The sequence below is a fragment of the Mustela nivalis genome, assembly GCF_964662115.1.
Source record: "Mustela nivalis genome assembly, chromosome: 6".
Lineage (NCBI taxonomy): Eukaryota > Metazoa > Chordata > Mammalia > Carnivora > Mustelidae > Mustela > Mustela nivalis.
The window spans coordinates 75,365,382-75,387,854 of NC_139025.1; the positions used below are offsets into that span (position 1 = coordinate 75,365,382).

General features: G+C 39.6%; 1 protein-coding gene across 4 annotated transcripts in view; it reads left to right on the forward strand.

Annotated features, from left to right (window-relative positions):
* Positions 1-22,473, forward strand: part of MYO5A (myosin VA) — a 193,863-nt gene that overhangs the window by 49,489 nt on the left and 121,901 nt on the right. For all 4 annotated transcript variants that reach the window (XM_082734712.1, XM_082734713.1, XM_082734714.1 and 1 more), the window contains exons 2-3: positions 18,163-18,273; positions 21,936-22,107. In XM_082734712.1, coding sequence (XP_082590838.1) covers positions 18,163-18,273; positions 21,936-22,107 — 283 coding nt within the window. The remainder of the gene's footprint in view (positions 1-18,162; positions 18,274-21,935; positions 22,108-22,473) is intronic.

A 22,473-nucleotide genomic window follows, 5' to 3' on the forward strand; every position in this document is an offset into this window, starting at 1 on the left:
CAAGCAATGAGTGAGAGTTTCTGTTGCTTCTCATCCTTGACTATGTTCTGAATTTTGGCCATCCTAATAGGTATATAGCGGTACCTCTTTGATGTCTTAATTTGCATTTTCCTGATGATATGTGATGTGGAGCATCTTTTCATATACTTATTTGCCATTTGTAAATCTTCTTTGGAGAGGTGTCTTTTAAGATCTTTGGTCCATTTTTTAAATCATGTTAGTTGTTTCTTATTGTTGGGTTTTAAAAATTCTTTGTCTATTTTGGGTAATAATCCTTTATCCGATGTGTCTTTTGTAAATATTTTCTTGCAATCCAATTTGTCTTCTTATTCTGTTGATGTTGTCTTTCACAGAGCAGAAGTTTTTAATTTTAATGAAGTCCAACATATCAATTATTCATTTCATAGGTCATGCCTTTGGTATGTCTAAAAAGATACCACCACACTGGGTCATCTAGATTTTCTCCTCTGTTATCTTCCAGGAGTTTTGGAATTTTGTGCTTTACATTTTAAATCTGTAATCCATTTGAGTTTATCTTTCTGAAGGTGTAAGGTCTATGTCTGGATTCTGTTGTTTGGGGGAGTTTTGTTTGTTTGCTTGCTTGTTTTGTATGTGGATATCCAGTTATTCTAATAACATTTATTGAAAAGACTATCTTGGCTCTATTGTATTACCACTGTCCTGTTCTCTGTTAAAGATCAGTTGACTGTATTTATGTGGATCTATTTCTGGCTTCTCTGTTCTGTCCCATTGATCTTTTTGTTTATTTTATTATTATTATTATTATTATTATTTTTTTTTTTACCAATATCACACTGTCTTGATTACTATAGCTTTATAATAAGTCTTGAAGTCAGATAGTATTAGCCCTCCAACTTTGTTCTTCAAGATTGTGTTGGCTGTCATGGGTCTTTTGCCTCTTCATATAAACTTTAGAACCATTTTGTCAATATCCCTAAAATAATTTGCTGAGCTTTTGATTGGAATTGCATTAAATCTGTAGATCAAATTGGGAAGAACCAGCACCTTGACAATATTGAGTCTTCCTAATCATGAACATGTAATACCTCTCTATCTATTTAGTTCTTCTTTGATTTTATTCACCAGAGTTTTGTAGTTTTCCTCATATAAATCTCATACATGTCTTGTTAGATTTATACCTCAGTACTTCATTTTGGGAGGGGTTATTTCATTTTAAAGATTTTATTTATTTATTTATTTGACAGAGAAGTAGATAACAAATAGGTAGAGAGGCAGGCAAAGAGAGAGGGGGAAGCAGACTTCTTGACTAGGGGGGAGCCCCATGTGGGTCTCCATCCCAGGAGTCTGAGATCATGACCCGAGCCGAAGGCAGAAGCTCAACCCAATGAGCCCCTCATTTTGGGGGGGCTTTAAAGTTAATGGTATTGAATTTATAATTTCAAGTTCCACTTGTTCTTTGGGGTGGTAGCTTTTTACGTAGTGTGCTTAATGTCTTATCCATAATTATACAGACATACACCTACCATTCATTCTTATGCCAGGCTGTGCTGGATGATAGAGATGATACAATACACAAAAAGAGACAGGATGGAGCTTACCAGGAGGAGAGAGAAAAATGTCAAGTCCTACCTGTACTGAGTGCTATAAAGGCACACAGAGCAATGGTAGCTAATCAATGAGGGACACTTTTCAGAAAAAGACCAAGTTGATGTTTGAAAGAAGCCTAGCTGTTAATCAGGGGAGGGGAGGAGAATTCCAAGCAGGGGCACAGATTGTGAGAAGTCTTTTGATGGAGAGAGTCTGGCATCTTTGAAGAACTGAAAGAAACAAGTGGAGCTGGCCACGAAAAAGCAAAGAAGGAGTGTGGGGAGAGATAAAGCTGGAGAGGAGGGCAGGGGTTGCGCCCCAGACCAAGGCTAGGTGGGGCTGTGGGGACCTGGGTAGAGGAGACAGTGTGGGGTTAGAAGAGTCACTTTCAGAGACTGCTACATAAGCTTCACTTCCATCACAGGTGTGAACAGGTGGCTTTCTTTCACAGCTCTGTCCTACAAAGAAAGTTTCCTATCTCTTCAGGAGTGCACACACAGACTAATGGGGAAGAGCAAAGTTACACTGAGATAGAGTCCAGGGCAGGGCCAGATCCGCTGTCCAGCTCTGCTCCCCCTTCCCCAGAGAGGTCTCAACTACAGGTGTCACTAATTCATGACTAGGCAAAACGGTCAATGCTCAGATGCTGTGGACTTTCAGCATTGGTCACAAAGAGTGTAAACCCTGAACGCACATCTGTGGTGTCAAGCTGCTCCATTACTGGGATATATGAATATATTTTGAACAGATTTAACCACAAAATGATGCTGTTTCACAACTTGCCTTTTTTCAATTAACAGAATCTTTCTATGTCAGTACATATAAACCTACTTATTCTTTCTTAGTATTCCACTGTAAAGATGCACCTTAATCTGTTAATTATATATTGCTGTAGTTTTATTAACCCTTTTATTAATATAGATATATACTGACCTTTGTGTCATTTCTAAATTTTCACTTTTATAGACAATGCTGCAGAACAACTTTGGAAAGAATTATTTGTATTTTCTAATATCTCATGGGGAAAATTTCTAGATAGAGATTTTCTCAGTCATGGATATGCTTTCTTTTTTTTTTTTTTTTTTTTTTAAAGATTTTATTTATTTATTTGACAGAGAGAAATCACAAGTAGATGGAGAGGCAGGCAGAGAGAGAGGGAAGCAGGCTCTCCGCTGAGCAGAGAGCCCGATGCGGGACTCGATCCCAGGACTCTGAGATCATGACCTGAGCCGAAGGCAGCGGCTTAACCCACTGAGCCACCCAGGCGCCCCGGATATGCTTTCTTTTTTTAAACTTTTGGTTTATCAAAAAAGTAGCACTTACAAAAAAAAGTAAAATATAGAAATACATAAAGTGCAAGATCAGAAGTCTGCTTTCCTCCCAGTTTGGTATGCATCCCTGAAATATATACTTTACATTGTAAAAGAAGTTATTAAATTTCTGTCTAAAAAATTGTGCCAATTAAAAAAAAAATTGTGCCTATTTATCTTATCACCAATGCATGAAAACACCTGATTATCTCCTTTCTTCCCAATCCATATTATTATCAACCCTTTCAGTCTTTTCAAATTCAATACATGAAATTTTAAATTGTGTTTTAAATTTGTATTTTTTTAAAGTAATAATGTGATTAAACATCTTATGTTTAATTTTTTTAGTGGTGCTTTGGTGATTTTTTTTTTAAGACTTTATTTATTTATTTGACAGAGAGAGAGAGTGAGAGAGGGAACAAAAGCAGGGGGAGTGGGAGAGGGAGGAGCAGGCTGAGCAGGGAGCCTGATGCAGGGCTTGATTCCACGACCCTAGGATCATGACCTGAGCTGAAGGCAGATGCCTAACAACTGAGCCACCAGGCATCCCGCCTATTTTTTTCTTTTGCCTGTTTTGCTCTGGGGTTGTTTGTCTTTTTCTTATTTAATTTGTAAGAGTTCTTTATACATTAAAAGGATTAGTTTGCTACAGATTTTTTGGGGCCAGTTTGCATTTTGACTTGGTTCATGATGCATTTTGCCACCCAGAAGTTTTTAAAATTTCTGTAAACATCTTTTGGGCCAGCCTTTATTGCAAATATAGGGCCTAGGTTAACTTTTATAGCTGCTTTTTTTCCAACTAAAATTGAGCTAAAAGGATACTTAAAAAAAAAAAGGAGGGGTTGAAGGAATAGGGAGGCAGCCTGGAACCCCAGAGTAAACATTTCTGTTCAGAAGTAGGCCAACAGTGTTCTTTTCCTTAGGTGACGCAACCAGGCTGCAAGGTATCCATTTGCCCTCTCCGAGTTTGCTCACTACAAGGTCGACCCACCCCCTTGCTCCTATCCTCTCCCCGTTTCTTACTCCCAAGGCTCTTATTTCCAGGGCAAGAATCTCCCCTCTTGCTCCCATCATTCATGAGGCAATACCAGCTGAACAGCCCTCCCAGCCCCTGCTCTTAGGGAAAGCTGACTCCCAGTCCCTTCAAAGCAACCCCCATTTGTCTAATATGAATGACATGTTGGAAGCAGTTATGTGTATACTAGATAAATCCAGTCTACAGACAAAATGTGAATGATAGTAGTATATGCATAATTGGGGGAAGGGAAAACAACTAATCACAGGCAGAAGTAGTGCAAGATGTGCCTTTTTTTTTTTTAAGATTTTTTTTTAATTTGTTTATTCGACAGACAGAGATCTCAAGTAGGCAGAGAGGCAGGATGAGAGGGGGAAGCAGGCTCCCCCCTGAGCAGAGAGCCCGATGTGGGGCTCGATCCCAGGACCCTGGGATCATGACCTGAGCCGAAGGCAGAGGCTTTAACCCACTGAGCCACCCAGGTGCCCCAAGATGTGCTTTTGATTATGTTTAAAGAACTGTCAATTAGAAAAATTGGTCACTCATTACTCGGCTTAAAAACCTTTAATGAATTCCTGTCTTCTGCAGTAGAAAGGTCAGAATGTCTCACATGGCATGTGAGGTCTTTCAGATCCTGATCCTAACCTGTTTTTTCAGCCAGCCACACACTATCCTGAGCACTTTCATTCGTCACATAGTTATTGAGTACCTAGTACTTAATGGATAATTGTTCTAGGTTGGGGGTTCCTGCTTCTACAGGGGTTTCAGGCTAGGTGGGGAGACAGATAATCCCAGTTTGTAGGGTGGCCAAGGAGTATTTTTCTGAGAAGGGGACATCTGAACTGAGACCTGAAGAGTGAGAAGGAACCAGTCTTAAGGAGAGTTGGGGGTTGGGGGAGGATGCTCTGAGCAGTGGGCTCAGTAATAGCCTTGAAGTCGGAAAGAGTTTTGGGTGTTCCAGGCTAGCCTAGTGAGAGCTCAGAAGGGAGAAGACCCCAGTGAAGTAATACTAAACCTCAGGTTAGGGGTTAAAGCACGTAGCGCATTATAGATATAATAAAAAAATTCAGATTTAGCACAGTAAGGTTTTTAAATCTAGAAGTGGGGTGTGTGGGGTAGTGACAATAAAATGTAATGGTCTTTAAACTTTATCTCATTTAATTGTGTAACAACTCTCTGATATACATACTATTTTTATTGAAGTAGAGTTGAAACACAGTGTTGCATTCTTGTTTTCAGGTGTACAACATAGTGATTCCGCAGGTCTGCATGGTATGCCATGCTCACCACAACTGTAGCTACTGTCTGTCACTATACAGCACAATTACAGTACCATTAACTGTTGACATATGTATTATTAATTACCAGTTTCATGAATAAGGATCCTGAGAAAGGAAGTTGGATAATTTTCCTCAAGGTCACACTGTTGGAAAGTGTTGGAGTTACTAGGTCTGTCTGACTCCAAAGCCCATGTTCTTAACCTTGGCTCTGGATTCTACACTGTCTAATTGCTTATTTTGTAAGTGATAAAATTGAAATTCAAAGAGATTAAAAATAAGTCAGAATGAGTGGGAGGATGTGAAGCACTGTTCCAAAAAAAAAAAAATTGGACCCTTCAATCTGGAAGGATAAAGAATGAACTTTTTGTCTGGTGGAAGCTCAGAAAGCTATGAAGCACATGAAGAGGGCAACATGGACTTCCTCATTATATAAATAAGAACTCAGAGGCATCTTTTGAAGCTCAAAGAAGCAGTTATAGGTCAGATAAAAGGAAGTACTTTTTACACAGTGGGCGGTAAATAGAAGAAGCCCATTATCCCAGATATAGATTGAAAATAAAGTAAATTTAGAGTAGCTTTATGAAGGCTGTACAGTGAGTTAGCCAAACAAAACCTCCTATGTATGAAGAACACTAAAATACCAATGAAATTTTCTATAACAAAAATGTAAATATCTAGGAATATTGGGGAAAAATTAGGGGAAATTAACTCTGTATCATACTAGAAAATGAAAGCAATTTTAGCTGTCATAATTTTGCAATATTTAACAATTTTAGTTTTTTATGTATTAAGAAAAAAAAAGATCCATGAGTTTAAGTGAGAAGCTGTGGTTATAGAGGGGTAGAAGGAAATAATATCCTTCCTCACTCATCAGAGACAGAATGAAATTCTTATTTCCAGAGAGATTCATCTTGGTCTCTGAGAAGGGTTGTGGTCAGGTCACTGCTGGGACACTAGCTGGACATCTGAGGAAAAGACTGAGGCAAAAGCTCTTTTGGAACCTTGGCTTGCTTGGGCTACATTTGTCTTTCAAGATATTCTCTCAGCATATACAGTGAGAGTTTTCTACCTAAGATTGAGTGACAGTTGATTTTGATCTTTCTGTTATTCCTTTTGTCCTACCAGTTCCTTTAAGTCCTGTTAAGAACCCACAACCAGTCTGTTTGCATGATCTTTAACAATTCAGTCATACCATTTTGCACCTTAGGGCTGTCACACTCGAGGGAGAAGCATGTACTACTGCTCTCTCTAAAAATTTGGGAATTGTTGAGTCAGTGCTTTATAGCCTCAATATCTAATTCTATTTTTTTTAATTTTTAAAATTTTTTCTAGAGATTTTATTTATTTATTTGACACAGAGAGAGAGAGATCACAAGTAGACAGAGAAGCAGGCAGAGAGAGAGAGGGGGAAGCAGGCTCCCCGCCGAGCAGAGAGCCCGACGCGGGGCTCGATCCCAGGACCCCGGGACCATGACCTGAGCCGAAGGCAGAGGCCCAACCCACCGTCGATATCTAATTCTTTCTGCTTCTTGGTTCTCTAGTAATTGTCTCACCATGCTGAATGTATAAGCATGGCCAGCAGCTCCTTGGGTTCAACATCACCTCTGCAGCTCTCCTCTTCTAGCGTAACTCTGGGGCCACCTGCCTCGATGGCCTTTAGCACGCATTTAGTTGTGCTTTTGATATTTCAAATGAACATGACAGACTTATATAATTAGCCTAACTTGTTGTATTTGCATTTAAAAATATTAATGCTACAAAGTGAAAATTGTAGGTTTTTTTTGAACAGTTTTTACAGGGATTCTGTTGATCAAAAGTCTACTCTAGCTACAGGCCAGAGGGTTACATAGCATGTAAGATATAAACGTGAATACATTTATCAGCCTAGAAGCTCTTCATGTTAATGCATGTTCTGTCCTTCATTTTTATTTTTTTTAAAGATTTTATTTATTTATTGACAGAGAAAGACACAGCGAGAGAGGAAACATAAGCAGAGGGAGGGGAGAGGGAGAAGCAGGCTTCCCACCGAACAGGGACCCCAATGTTGGGCTCCATCCCAGGACCCTGGGATCATGAACTGAGCCGAAGGCAGTTGCTTAACCAGCTGAGCCACCCAGGCGCCCTAAGCAAGTATTTAATTGGTAGAACTTCAGGGTACAGGAGGTAAGTTAAAAATTTTTAAGTCACTCATGTTAATATTGTACATCTTTTAATAAGATGTAGTTTACTGGGGTGCCTGCGTGGCTTAGTTGTGAAGTGTTTGCCTTCAGCTCAGATCATGGTCCCAGCATCCTGGGATCGAGCCCCCCATCGCATTGGGCTCCCTGCTCAGCAGGAGCCTCTCCCTCTCCCACTCCCCCTGCTTGTGTTGACTTTCTCACTGTCTCTCTCTCTGTGTAAAAAAATTAACAAAATCTTAAAAAAAAAAATGAAGTGTTTTTTATTATGTTCAGTTAGCCACTCTGTACTACATAGTTTTTTTGTTTTTGTTTTTGGTTTTTTTTTTACTACATAATTAGTTTTTGATACAGTGTTCAGCTGTTCAGTTTTTGATACAGTGTTTAGCTGTTTAGATTGACACCTAGTGCTCATCACAATATGCATCCTCTTCAATACCCATCACCCTGTTACCCCCTGCCCTCACCCTCTCCTCTCTGAAACCTTCAGATTGTTTCCCAGGGTCCATAGTCTCTCATGGTTCATCTCCCTCTCTGATTTCTTCTCCTTTGGATTTCCTTCCCTTCCCCTATGTTCCTCCATGCCTTTGCTTATGCTCCACATATGAGTGACTTATTTCACTTAAAATGTAGTTTTCTTCTTTTTTTTTTTTTAAAGATTTTATTTATTTGAGAGAGAGACAGTGAGAGAGAGCATGAGTGAGGTCAGAGAGAGAAGCAGACTCCCCGTGGAGCTGCGAGCCTGATGTGGGACTTGATCCCAGGACTCCAGGATCATGATCCGAGCCGAAGGCAGTCGTCCAACCAACTGAGCCACCCAGGCGTCCCTTGTTTTCTTTTTTTTATTTAAAAGATTTTATTTACTTATTTAACAGACAAAGATCACGAGTAGGCAGAGAGACAGGCAGAGAGAGAAGGGGAAACAGGCTCCCCACTGAGCAGAGATTCCCAATTCGGAGCTCTGTCTCAGGACCCTGGGATCACGACCTGAGCTGAAGGCAGAGGCTTAAACCACTGAGCCACCCAGGGGCCCCTGTTTTTTTGTTTTTTTAAGATTTTATTTATTTATTTGACAGAGAGAGATCACAAGTAGATAGAGAGGCAGGCAGAGAGAAGGAAGCAGGCTTCCTGCTGAGCAGAGAGCCCGATGGGGGACTCTATCCCAGAACCCTGGGATCATGACCTGAGCCGAAGGCAGAAGCTTAACCCACTGAGCCACCCAGGCACCCCAACATGTAGTTTTTTAAAAAATGATTTTATTTATTTATTTGATAGAGAAAGACACAACCAGAGAGAACACAAGCAAGGGGAGTGGCAGAGAGAGAAGCAGGCTTCCCACTGAGCAAGGAGCCCGATGCGGGGCTCCATCCCGGGACCCTGGGATCATGACCTGGGCCAAAGGCAGACACTTAATGACTGAGCCACCCAGGTGCCCTGTCCTTCATTTTTAAAGTAATCTGTTATTGAGAAATGCTGTTTTGTTTGAGCAAACCAGCTTGTATTTTGAAGAGTGGATGACTGGGTTACCTTTTTCCACTCATGCTTTTAGTTTGTAGCTAATTAAATTATTTTCATATCTATTCTGTGGCTTCTGTCTTGACTGGCTTTCATTCTTTTTTTTTTTTTTAAGATTTTATTCATTTATTTGACAGAGAGAGATCACAAGTAGGCAAAGAGGCAGGCAGAGAGAGGGAGAAGCAGGCTCCCTGCTGGGCAGAGACTGATGTGGGGCTCGATCCCCAGACCCTGAGATCATGACCTGAACCGAAGGCAGAGGCTTTAACCCACTCAGCCACCCAGACGCCCCTTGACTGGCTTTCTATATAACATCCTTCACATTTCAAATCTGTGGAAGCTCTGTGGCTCCTAAGGACTCATCTATTCATTTATTCATTCTCTTGACAGACATCTCTTGAACATCTAGCTGCTAACCAATGGGCCAGGTATGGAGGTGATGCCAGTGGATAAGTCACAGATCCTGCCTTCAAAAAGGTCACAATCTAGTTAAAGAGAGGGGCATGTGAAAAGATAATAATAATTGAATGCGGCAAGGACATAGGCAGAGGTAAAAACCAGATATTGTGGATAGTCCAAGCAGGAGCCCCTGCTTCCTGAAAGTCGTAACACTGAAACTGTTTTCAAAGTGCATTGTATTTTTCAAGTTCTGTCCTAATCAATAAAAGCTACAAAAGTTTCTTTTTGACAAAGTCTTAATAATTAGAAGGAAAAGGTACAGAGACATAAAAAAAAGGAGGAGATATGGGTAAGAACAATGTATATAATAATGATCTAATGTTATTTACTCAATTTTGACATGCATAATTTTTTTTTTTTTTTTTTACATTAGGAATGCATCTTGTCATTGGTGGTGTCTTAGACTGGATGAAATCGGACCTTCATTTATTCAAAAGATAGTTGTTGAGCATCTGTTACAGATCAGACACTATATTTAGGCTTGGGTATCAGTTTGGAGCAATATAAACACGGTCCCTGTCCTCATTGTCTTTATAGTGAAGAAAATGTACAGGATTATATGAGAAAAACATAGCAGAGGGGCTCAATTTAGATAGATCAGGGAGGTTCTTCCCAAATAATAAATATTCAAGCTGAGATGTGAAAGGTGAGTAGAATCAGTTGTCCAACCAGTTAGGCTAAGGGTTCCAAGCCAAGGGAAAGCATGAAGGAAGGTCTTGAGGCTTGAGGCCACATGGATTGTTCAAGTAGTTGAAGAAAAACCAGTGCAAATGGTCCTTGGTAGAGTGAAGAGAAGGGCTAAGCAATGGGGTAGTGGAAACTCTCCTGAGATGTGGGTGGTTCTCCAAAATTTTTTTAAGATTTTATTTATTATTTATTTGACAGACAAAGATCACAAGTAGGCAGAGAGGCTGGCAGAGAGAGAGGAAGAAGCAGGCTCCCCGCCAAACAGAGAGCCCGATGCGGGCCTTGATCCCAGGACCCTGGGACCACAACCTGAGCCAAAGGCAGAGGCTTTGACCCACTGAGCCACCCAGGTGCCCCCTGAGTTATTAAGGGTTTTAAGCAAGGGTGAGACATCAGCAGATTTTTCCATTTCAAGACAACCACTCTGGCTGCTGAATTGGGAATGCGGGAGAAAACTCGATAGAGAGCTATTTCTAGCATCAGGGTAAAAGATGATGGTGCTAGGACTTCGGTGTTGGCAGTGGAGGTGGGGAGAGATGGAATGAAGGTAGTTGTATGTTAGAGGTAGGACTTCATGATAGATTTGATATAAGAGTATAGGAGACTATCAGTTTTCTCCCAAGAGCAGCTAATTAGCTGGGTGGAGATGCCTGTCTTACTGAAGTGGGGATACTGTAGGAAGGACAGATTTAACAGCATGTGGAAACAAAGACTTCTATTTTGGGCGTGTTAAATTTAAGATGCCTATGAGATTTCTAAATAGAAATCTTAGATAGTTATATGGGTTTGTAGATTTGGAGTTCAATGGAAAGATCTGGACTAGAGTTAGAAATTTGGGGAAATTTTGCATAGAAACTCATGAGGGTGGGTGGAATACAGGGTAAATATAAAAATAATAGCAGTGATAGTAATATTAATATTAATGAAGATGCTTGGTGCTTATTTACTGCCTTCTATGGACTAAGCACTGTTCTGAATACTTTCCATATATTAACAGTTTTAATCCTTATGATAACTCCATTTAGTAGGCATTATTACTACTCTCATTGTCAGTGAGGCACAAGAAAGCCTCAGAGCTAGTAAATAACAAAACCCAAACAGTCTGGTCCTAAAGCCTGACTATTAGAAGAGAGAACAGAACTACCTCAGGGATCTGGGCAATTCCAACATTTAGAGGGAGGACAGAGAAGGAGGATCTTGCACAAGAAACTGAAAAGGAGTGATAGTGATTTGAGGGAACCGTGAGGATGGGATGTCTCAGAAACCAGGCAAAAAATGTTCCGGGTAGGCACCTGGGTCAGTGTCAAAACCTGCTGAAAGGTGGGCAGTTAGAGGACACATAGCCATTAAATGGGTGATGAGGATGGGGAAGGGGTTTCCCAGACTTGGGGATAACGGGAGTAAAAGAGGTAGATACGGAAGAGCCACATGGTGTTTGCAGTTGTTAGAGGGTGAAGGACAAGTCAGGAATGGTGAGAAATGAGCCTGGAGAAGTTGGCAGGGTCCAGATCATGAAAGACTTGTAATGTGTCCCAGGTTAGCATCAGACCATGATCTTAGCCAGAAGTGTCTATCCCCAAAGCTGGGAGCAAAACAAAGGGAGCCACCAGTTCTTAATGGAAGGGAACTACATACATCCTGATGTCTGCTTATCTGTATTATCTCATACAACATATATGTTGTCTGATTTATTCAAAACTTACCATGTTGGGACATTTTATTTGATATTTAAAAATTACCCATGACTTCTTTCAGCACCCAATCATTGATCAGATGATAGATATTCTGTGTGGGAGGAAGACATCTATCTATATACAGAGGCCTGTACATAGTTACCATGACCATGTATGTACCCTGTTCTCTAAATTGGGAGCAAGTGTTAAAAATGGTAGGAAGGTGTGAAGTTTGCTTAACTGGGCAACTTTGGTCACAATCAAGAGAAAGCAATTAATTTGGATTATATTGGTCTTATTCTTCCTCATTCTTCTTAAGCATCTTGAAGTTCAGGATCATCCTGGGTTTGAATCTTGTCTCTGTTCATTTATTAGCTGAGTGATTTGGGGGCCAGTTATTTAACCACTCTCTGTCTGTTTGTTGAATGAAGAACCTCTTTAATAATAATGATTATAGGGGCGCCTGGGTGTCTTAGTGGGTTAGGCCGCTGCCTTCGGCTCAGGTCATGATCGCGGGGTCCTGGGATCGAGTCCCGCGTCGGGCTCTCTGCTCAACGGGGAGCCTGCTTCCCTATCTCTCTCTCTCTCTGGCTGCCTCTCCGTCTACTTGTGATTTCTCTCTTTAATAAATAAAATCTTAAAAAAAAATAATAATGATTATAAAGAGTATTGCAAGAATAAAAGACAGAAAAGTGAAACAAAGCCTAGGGAAACAAAGGCCTTGTGATGAAGATGATCAGTATGGTTCCTTTCTTTGTTGGTGATTATGTTTTGCCTTTGATTATTTTACTTGTTTAAAATTTTGTAATTTATCCTCAACTACCACTCGCTAATTATAGATGGAAATAGTCATTTTTCTTGATGTGCATATTAAGACTGTGCTTGTAAAGTGAGACCTAGTTCTAAAAATAGTCTTTACAGCAATGTTAAAGAATGGCAGTGTCTAAAAATATTCATTCCAAAGCTCTGCCATCTTCATATGAAATTCTAGAGAAGTAGGATTATTTAACTTTTGCTTGTATCCAATAATTTGAAGAGTTCTTATTTTTTTCAAAAGTTTAAAATAATTTCAATTCCTGCTAGAAGCTGAAAAATTCAGTTTACTTTTAAATCATGCACATTTTGGGGCATCTGGGTGACTCAGTTGGCTAAGCGTCTGCCTTTGGCTCAGGTCATGTGGCCAGGGTCCTGGGGTCGAGTCCCACTTTGGGCTCCTTGCTCAGCGGGGAGCCTGCATCTTCCTCTCCCTCTGCCTGCTGCTCTCCCTGCATGTGCTCCCTTGCTCTCACACATGCTCTCTCTCTATCTGACAAATAAATAAATAAAATCTTAAAAAAACAAACATGAATTTTGAAGGCATGGAGACATGGGTTTGTGTTGCGAGGGAGAGGGAAGAATATTTCATTACTTCTCTACTCCCTACATGTCTGTCTTTTTTCCTTCTATCACACCATGATTTCCTATGTAACTCAATCATCTAATGTTGCTTACATCTTTCTCTATTTCTGGAAATTATAGACCCTTCCAGAAGATTCTGAGAGCCTCTTTCCCATACTTCTTTTAGTGTGCCCTCTTAGAGTATAATGTATGAGGCCAAGAACATTCACCTAACAAAGGTTCATGCACAAATTATTATAGACAGGCCCTATATTAAGTGCTGAAGAGACAAGGATAAAGAAGACAGACCCCTACCCCCAAGTGTATATATATAAATACACTTCACAGTTGCTGAAGGGATATTAGGCACACAAAATTTTCATTTAGTGGGATGAGAATTCTAGTGAAGATTATATGAGGTAATGGGAACCTTGAGAATGGAGTGCCAAATGATGAGTAAAGAAAGGCTTCTAAGGAGGAGATAGTACTTTAACACAGATATGAAGGATAAACGGAGTCTATTGGCTGAAAAAGGGAAGGATTGTGTTCCAGAAGTATATATTTATTTCTTCCATCGCGAACACAATCTATATACATAGATATGTATATATAATATATGCGTGTGTGTATGTGTAATATATATACATGTATATGTGCATTTGCTTTAAGGTAGTAGTTCCTGATCTTTTCTTACACCAAAATATGTCATAAGGTTTATGGAATTACTTGGAACCATATAGAGCATCAGTGTTACTATCAGGATTCTGAGGAGACGTTGTTGATAATTCAGAATTTTTCTCCTGCTTCAGTGCATGTCCTAGGACACTTAGTGTTTATCATAACCTTGTTTGAATTGTCACATAAAGCATTCATTTTTTAAAATTTTATTTATTTGTTTGACAGAGAGAGATCACAAGCAGGCAGAGAGGCAGGCAGAGAGAGGAGGAAGCAGGCTCCCTGCTGAGCAGAGACTCAATCCCAGGACCCTGAGACCATGACTTGAGCTGAAGGCAGAGGCTTAACCCACTGAGCCACCCAGGTGCCCCTAAAGCATTCATTTTTGCAAACATGCAGGAACCAAGGCAGATTCTATGTTGCCAAGCTGCTTGTGACTTAATAGGGGAGCTAGGAGAGATGTGCACATGTGCTGTATGAAAAGTGAGTAAGGGATTTGGGAGTTTGGGGGAGGGGAGAGAATCACATGGGTCAGATTTTTTTTGGGACTCAGGGATTGGTCATTTACTCAGTGCTGTCAGTCTTGTTCCCAAAGTTTCTGAGGCTTCAGAAAAACTGCTCGTGGTGCCCACATCTCAGAGCTCCTTGACTGACAAGTGCAAGTTAGCAAAATTTCTAGTGAGTCATCTGCATTAATCAAGAACATCTTGAGTGTTGTCATTGTGAGAGGATACAAAAAGAAAGATGACTCGTGCCTCCTTACACGTACAGGGATGGGTGTAATCTGAAGAAGGTAGGAGGGCCATGCTAGGCTGAGCTAGCTCCGTTTGTGCCCCTTTCGGGAAGTACCAGTGCAAGCCTGTCTCCCAAACTCACCTTTCCAGGGCTCTGGCATTAGACCCTGTCATTATTACCTCATCATTGCCAGGCAGGCCTTATTAAGCTGTACTGCAGACAGACAGATGGTTTTTATTTCCCTTGTAAGCTATTACACAACTTAACTCTGTGGTAGCGTTATTTACTCAGATTTTGCCTGTTATCATAATATTTAGCTCATCTCCATTTTGTCCTTACTCTCCTTTGTCATCAGGAGTTCCTTTGAATTGTCCTGAATCTTCTTTGATGTGTTTACATTGTAATATTAACTCTTCTAAGCCTGTTTATGTTTCCTTCATCTCCCACAGTTTTTTTTGGCTGTAGTCTCAGTACCTCAGACCCCAAATCCTTGCTTTCCCTTCTCCTGCTGGTTTCTACAGCAGTTAACTCTGCCGACCACTTCACAGATCTCTCTTCTTTTGGCCTCTGACCTTCTTTTGGCCTTCCCCATCTCTAGTGTGCTTTGTGGACTCAGGGAAAATCCTGAAGTAGGCCTGTGATGTGCCTCTGCATCTCTTGTCCCAGTTCTCCCACCTTTTTTCCATACCTTGTCCTACCTTTATTTATTTTGTGTGCTGCTCACCCACCATGGGTAAGGGAGTTGACCAACCTTAGAGAGGATTCCCGGGTGCCTTTAAGGAGTATATAGTCTGGCGTGGGAGGTAGATTGATCTGTAAATAGCTAAAATAAGGTCTGAGGTATCCTAAATGTGATATTCAAGAGACAAAATTGGAGTAGTGTGAGTAGGAGAAAAGAATGAAGAGCATTGCAGGAAAGTCTCACCCTCTACTAGCTAATTATGAGACTGCAGCCTTGCATGACATTGGACCCTCCCTTGTCTTGTTGGGAGCTGTGTCCCATCTGATTCGCTTTGGCTAGGGTTATCTTTTGCTTCTGTTTTCCCTGGGAAATGCTGAGCAGACTTAGTGGGTATGTGTGCCCACCCCTGTTTCTGATTCCTTCCTGAACCTTGCTGTTGTGTTCCATTTCCATGTTTCTCTTATGATCTTGGGGCCTTGTCTTGCCACTGCAGTCTTCCTGCAGTCTCCCCTCAGGATGTGGCTGGACGAGTTCAGTCCTCTTTCTCAGGGCTGCTGTATGTATTCTCACTGGTGGCCTAGGGTAAAAGAAGAAAGTATGGTTGGAGGTGACAGAGACGATAGGAAGGGCATTGTCAGGTTGGAATTTCTCTCGGTTGCAGCAACTAAGATATATATATATTTCCCAGACTGACCCAGTTCTGGTAGGGTTGTTTTTGCACAGTCACCAATCTCATAGGTTAGGGTGGAAAAGAACCATAAAAAGACAATGGTAATAATAGACTGAGTTCTGGCCTATTTCTCCTTGGATACTTTCCCAAGAGACCGAGATAGGATAATGGGGGATTTGGTTGTCAGGATGATGTTTGGTGTTTAAATACCTTGCCTGTGGTGAGTGTAAGGTCCGTAGCCCCCCTGTACCGTCTATAAGTGTTGTTAACTCCCTGCTCTTGGAAATCTAGCCTTTGGCAAGAGTGCATATCACTGATGCAAATCACAGGAAGGTGCATCTTTCTAGATTTAGTTAAAAATCTCCTCCTGTTCAGAGCAGGTCAGTCATGCTTCTACAAACTCACGTAGATCCATTTTGCTTTTTTGTGCTTTCATCAGTCAGGGTAGTAGGTCATTTCATGACTCTGAATCTCACATACTACATATCTCTTCTGGAACCAGTAAACCCTTCCAGAGAAAGTTGTAGAAATACTGGCTCTCTAAAGTGAGCTTCAGAGTGGGAGCAGTTGGTACACATAATGTTTATTGAATGACTAACATTTTAGTAAACATTTGTAAAGCCTTAGTAGCCTCTGGTAAATTTACTGACAGCTCTTACTCAGTTTGTGGACTGTGTAACTGGGAGGAAAGTAATAAAACAAATTTCAGTGACATATTTACAAATAATATTAGCAATCATTTCTTATGGAATACACACTTGGTAGCATTCTCAACCTGTACTTACCTATTGGTTTATGCTTTTCACAAAGTTTCTATGCATGAAAGCCCTTGAGATGATCTAAGTGAGTACTGCTGTCATCCCATTTTACAGATGCCTGAAATAAAGGTTAAGATGCCTGTAAGATAGTCATAACCTAGTTCAGTACTCTTTCCTTTGCAAACTGTTGAGACAAAAAGTTTTGATGAATCTGTAATAATAAGAGAAAAGTAAAGTAATGACACATTTTTTTAACCATTCTACTTTTATTCAATTTATACCCTTTATTCTGAGATTCTTTCATTAAATACTAAGTGCCCAGCTGTGAACCCGCTATGTCCATAGGTACTTAATACAATGTTGAACAAGGCAGACATGGAGTGTATTCTAAAGGAGGAGGAGAAATAATAAATAAGTAAAGAAGCAATCACATTAATAGTAAGTTCAGGTAGTAATACAAGCTTGAAGAAAAGAAAGCAGAGAAAGGCTGGTGGTGGTATTATTTTTATATGTGATATATTCCTGAAAATGAACATCAAAGTTTAATGTACATAAAGGGAGATTACTTCCTGAGAAACCCAAGCAATCATAAAACTTTTCTTCAATGTGGTGTTTGGAGGACTCATTCATGTTAACATATATTTTTCTTTTTCTTCAAAATTGACCCAAAGTCCAAAATTGGGTTAAGTCCAAAAGTGTCTGTTTGAGGCTAAAGATCTGCTGCTTCAGGAACCCCTGATGACTGATTACCAGACCTTTCATGATATTGAGGCTATGAGAGCCAACTTATTGTTGGTCCAATATACCATTTTCACTCATCTTTATTTAACAATGAAGACAAACTACCAGACAACAATGCTTTCTTAATTTTTTTCTTTTTAATTAACAACAGAGCTTTCTTCAGAGAAAATTCCAGATGCCCCGTCTATAAAGCTACTGTGGCTCCAAGCTACAAGCTTACTCTCCTCTTTTCCACACCTTAATGGCCTCTGAGGAATTCATAAAATCTTTGCAGAACACAGGATGAAAACCATAATCAAAGATTCAAATTGTAAATTCTATTATAAAAAGATAGCTGTATTGTTGAAGCTGGCAGAGCCACCATATCCAGCTTCACAATCATGTTTTCAGATTTTTGAAGGTCCATATTCAATGAAAAAATAGATTTATATGTAGATTTACCTGAAATTACATCTCCAGGTGACATTTACTACATAAAGCAAATTCAAACTTTAATTGTAGCTGTTTGTTCAGAGCATACTTTCCCCTCCAATTTTATTGAGATATAATTGACATATGATACTATGTATGTTTAAGGTATACAATAGAATGATTTGATTTACATGTATTTTGACATTATTACCACAATACAGAGCATGCTTTTTATATAATGTGGGCATGATGGTACTACTGGGACTGAAGTACTTTTATGCAACTATGAATTTAAAAAGTAAATTTCATATTGGCCAAGATTTATTCTTTTATAAATTGTTTCATCATATATAAATCATGATGTGTTTACATATTATTGTAAATGAATTGATTTGCTAGTTTTAATTTTTCGTTTATTTGTCTTCTAGTTTGCCAGAGTTTGGATACCTGATCCTGAGGAAGTTTGGAAGTCAGCAGAGCTGCTCAAAGATTATAAACCAGGAGATAAAGTCCTCCTGCTTCGCCTTGAGGAAGGAAAGGTAAAAATTTTGCTTTTATTTGTTGTTACTGGCATAAAGTGAAGTGAATTCAAAAGTGTGAGTTTGCTGTGACATATCTGACTTCATTTGGAAGTCAAAATATTGAACTAATCTAATATTTTCACTTACTAAATTAAAAAAAATAGCAAAAGAGCAAACTCAGTTTTCTATCCCAATGGGTTAATGAAAATGTCAAAACTTTAAAAATCCGGGCGCCTGGGTGGTTCAGTGGGTTAAGCCGCTGCCTTCGGCTCAGGTCATGATCTCAGGGTCCTGGGATCAAGTCCCGCATCGGGCTCTCTGCTCAGCAGGGAGCCTGCTTCCTCCTCCTCTCTCTCTCTCTCTCTGCCTGCCTCTCTGCCTACTTGTAATCTCTGTCTGTCAAATAAAATAAATAAAATCTTTAAAAAAAAAAAACAACTTTAAAAATCCGGTATTGTGGGCTATGAATTTGTTATGATTAGGTTTAGATTCACTTCTAATCCTCCCAAAGATGTGCCTGTTTACTTTACTTAGGCTAGCATTAATGTCATGGTAACTAAGAGAACATTGCTTAAAGAGCCAGTCTGAGATTTGATATTTACTGGACCTAATCCTTTGAAAAATGTTTACTGACAAAGTATTACATATAAAGCAGTTTGTTAGCAATCAGAAAAACATAAAACCATTTGCTTCCCTCTACTTTCCTGTCTGCATTCTCTGCTTGGATAGACATGTCCTAGTTCTACCTACTTGACCTCTCCATGGCATTTGACAAGGCTTGTCACACTGTTTTTTTTAAACACCTCTGTGACACTAGTTTTCCATATATAACTTATAGTCTAGCCAGGGAAACTAGATACAAATACATGAAAAGTTACATAAAGCATAGAATCTAAAGATTCAACACCACGATGTTAAAGATATCAAAAGGTTATGACGAACTATTACCAAATGAGCTACCTGGGAGTTAGCATGTATTGAACACTTACTTTGTGCCAGACATAGTTCTAAGTGTTTTACTTGCTGTAACTCATTTAATCCTCACAACAATTGTGTGAAGTGGGGCTGTTGTTATTACCACTTTATGGATAAAGAAACTAGAGCTCAGAGGGATTGTTCAAGATTATACAGGTATTAAGGGATGAAGGTTGGATTTTAAGCCAGAAAATTTGTCTTCATGATTTGTGATCACAACCACTCGCTAAGTTGTAAAGATAGTAATGACTTTAGGATGCCTAAGAGGGAAATTTCATTATGAGCTGCTTTGTCAGGGAAGGAGTCGAGGGGGAAGAAGAATTTTAACTAACCTTAAAGGTAGGATAAAATTTGGATTGACAAGGAGAAATGGGTAGACCCTTTGAGTAGCAGAGCGTATTTTGGTGTTAGTGAATATAACAAGTTGATTAGAGCAGAGATTTAGAAAGATGTGTGTTCTAGTTCTAGGCTCACATATTAAAGTTTCTGCTATACAGCATGTTAAGAAGTGGCAAAAGGTGCTCTCTGACATCAGTGTTAGGTAAGAGAAATAGATATATTTATGAATAGTGTGACATGATATAACAAGTAAAAGCCAGGAACAGAAGTAGAACAGAGTGAGGAGTGGGTAGACGGGCTGGTGAAGGTAACGGATCGGGAGGCATGGTGTGAAGAACAAATAGATGAGGGGAAGTGCATTTTAGGAATCCAGAAAAGCCCATGCAAAGGCAGGGAGGTGTGCACAGTAGTGTGCATTTGGGGAACTAAACAAGTTCCATGTTGTTAGAATGCAAAGTAAGAGTACAGGACTGGCAAGAGGATGGGGGCTGGAACCACATCACAGATGGCCTGGTTATCATCCTAAAACTCTGGGACATCAAGTGATGTGTGATGGGGAGTGATTGTAGTATTTTTAAACAGAGAAAGGATGCTGGATTTGTGTTTTAGAAAAGACTCATTGGTGGCCATACAGAGGATGAATTTCAAGAGAGCAAAACAGAGGCAAGTTTAGGTGGAAAGAAGGCAGTGAAGAATTAGGCCATAGTAGAGGAGGGCCTTGAATGCCAAATTTAAAGAATTCAACTACTCTGTGTTAGGCACAAAATTAGACACTGTGAGCCATATTTTCTTAGGTTAATTCTCACAACAACCCTGTAGATTGGTAGGTAATATAACTATTTTCCAAATAAGGAAGCCAATGCCCAGAGACATTAAGTAGTTCTGCCTGAGATTGCATAGACAGAAGTGGCTTTTATGTAATACAGGGATCAATGCAAGGACATTACATCCATAACAAACAGACAGAGAGAGGTCAAAGGGCAGATGGTAAATTCTTCTCCATTTAGCATAGTTCATTCCAATCTATTTTGAATATATGACATCCGTTTATCTCTGCAGTGTTAAGAAATGTGGCTTTTTACAAAACCAGCTAGTCCTTCTCTACAGTTACATTTCATTTTTTTGCCTTTTTACTTGTAATATGTTATTTGTCCTTAATGCCTCTTTGTGTGATGATTTGCATGCTTGGCTTTGCCATAAAGCCATATTTCCTTGGTTTTAAATTGAGTAGTACTTCTTAAATTTGTAGGCCAATCAACCTCATTAAAGAAAATCAAATGAAAACTAAGGACTGTCTTTCCAAAATATAATACACATATGTGTATATATGTACACATATGGACATATATACATTTACACTTAATTTCAGGGGATTCTTGGACCTCTCAGTGTTCAGGGGTTCCCAGGTATTTCTACATGCCATACATTGCCTCATTTAATTTTTTTTTAAGATTTTTAATTTATTTATGACAGAGAGAGATAGCAGAGAGAGGAAACACAAGCATGGGGAACCTGGAGAGGGAGAAGCAGGATCCCCACTGAGCAGGGAGCCTGATATGGGACTCTGATCCCAGGACACTGGGATCATGACCTGAGCTGAAGGCAGATGCTTAATGACTGAGCCTCCCAGGCACCCTGCCTTGTTTAATTTTTATCACACCCCTGCAAGCTACTTTTATTATGCCCTTTCTACCAATGAAGGATTCACATTGAATAACTTATCCAAGACCACAAAAGAAGTACCAGTTTCAGGATTTGAACCTGGGTTGATCTGGCTCTAGAGTCAAGCTCTTAACCATTCTTTATTGCTCATTCGCTTATCACAGGTGAAGGGAAAGAGAGAGAAATGTTTTTTAAAGATGAAAAACTTCTGGTTCAGGGATGTCTGGGTGGCTTTGTCAGTTAAGCATCCTACCCTTGATCTCAACTTGGATCTTGATCTCAGGGTCTAGAGTTCAATCCCAGCATGGAGCCTACTTAAAAAAAAAAAATTAAAAACCAAAGCTTCTGGTTCAGTAATTGGGTTAAAAATGTCTAAACTTAGTCCTGAAACCAATGATACATTATATGCTAATTAATTGAATTTAAATTTAAAAAATGGAAAAAATGAAAAAATTTTCTAAAAAGTCTAAACTTCTCAAACTGTATTAGCAAAAATTCTTAATAGTTGTATTAATTTGTTAATACATCTAGTGAAAAAGAAGACTTCCATTTCCACCAGTTTCTGTGGCTTTGGAAGGTGTCAGGAAAAGAATGCATTTAATAGCTGAGAGTCATATCAGGAATAGAAAATAAGCAAAGTGTATGGGCCTGTTTTACTTTTATTGCTATGATTTATCCAGATTCTATATCTTGTATACTTTCAGGATTTGGAATATCGTCTAGATCCAAAGACCAAGGAACTGCCTCATTTGAGAAACCCTGACATACTTGTGGGTGAAAATGACCTCACAGCCCTCAGCTATCTTCATGAGCCTGCTGTGCTCCACAATCTCAGAGTCCGCTTTATTGACTCCAAACTTATTTATACATATTGTGGTAAGTGTGCCTTGCTTTCTGAGTGGACCGTGAACTCCTTCCTCTGATAGACATAGCCACAGAATTACTGTGTGTGGGGAAAGAAGGCTGCAGTTGGGTTCCTCCTAGAGAGAGAATCACTAAAGAGTTAAACAAGATTACCATTAGCTAGTTGCATTTTGTGCTGAATAAGCTCTTTTGTGAACTTATATAATTTTGCTCAGGAAAAAAAAAAAAGAACCGAACTGGGTCCATCTTTTAGATTTTCTTCCTCCCAAAGAAGTCATTTGACAAATTCAGTGACTGGTTTGCCAGTGACTTTGATCTCGTACAAGGACTGTTACTCAAGAAGAGTAGATGTTCAAAGTGCGGTTTTGAGAAGTTCAG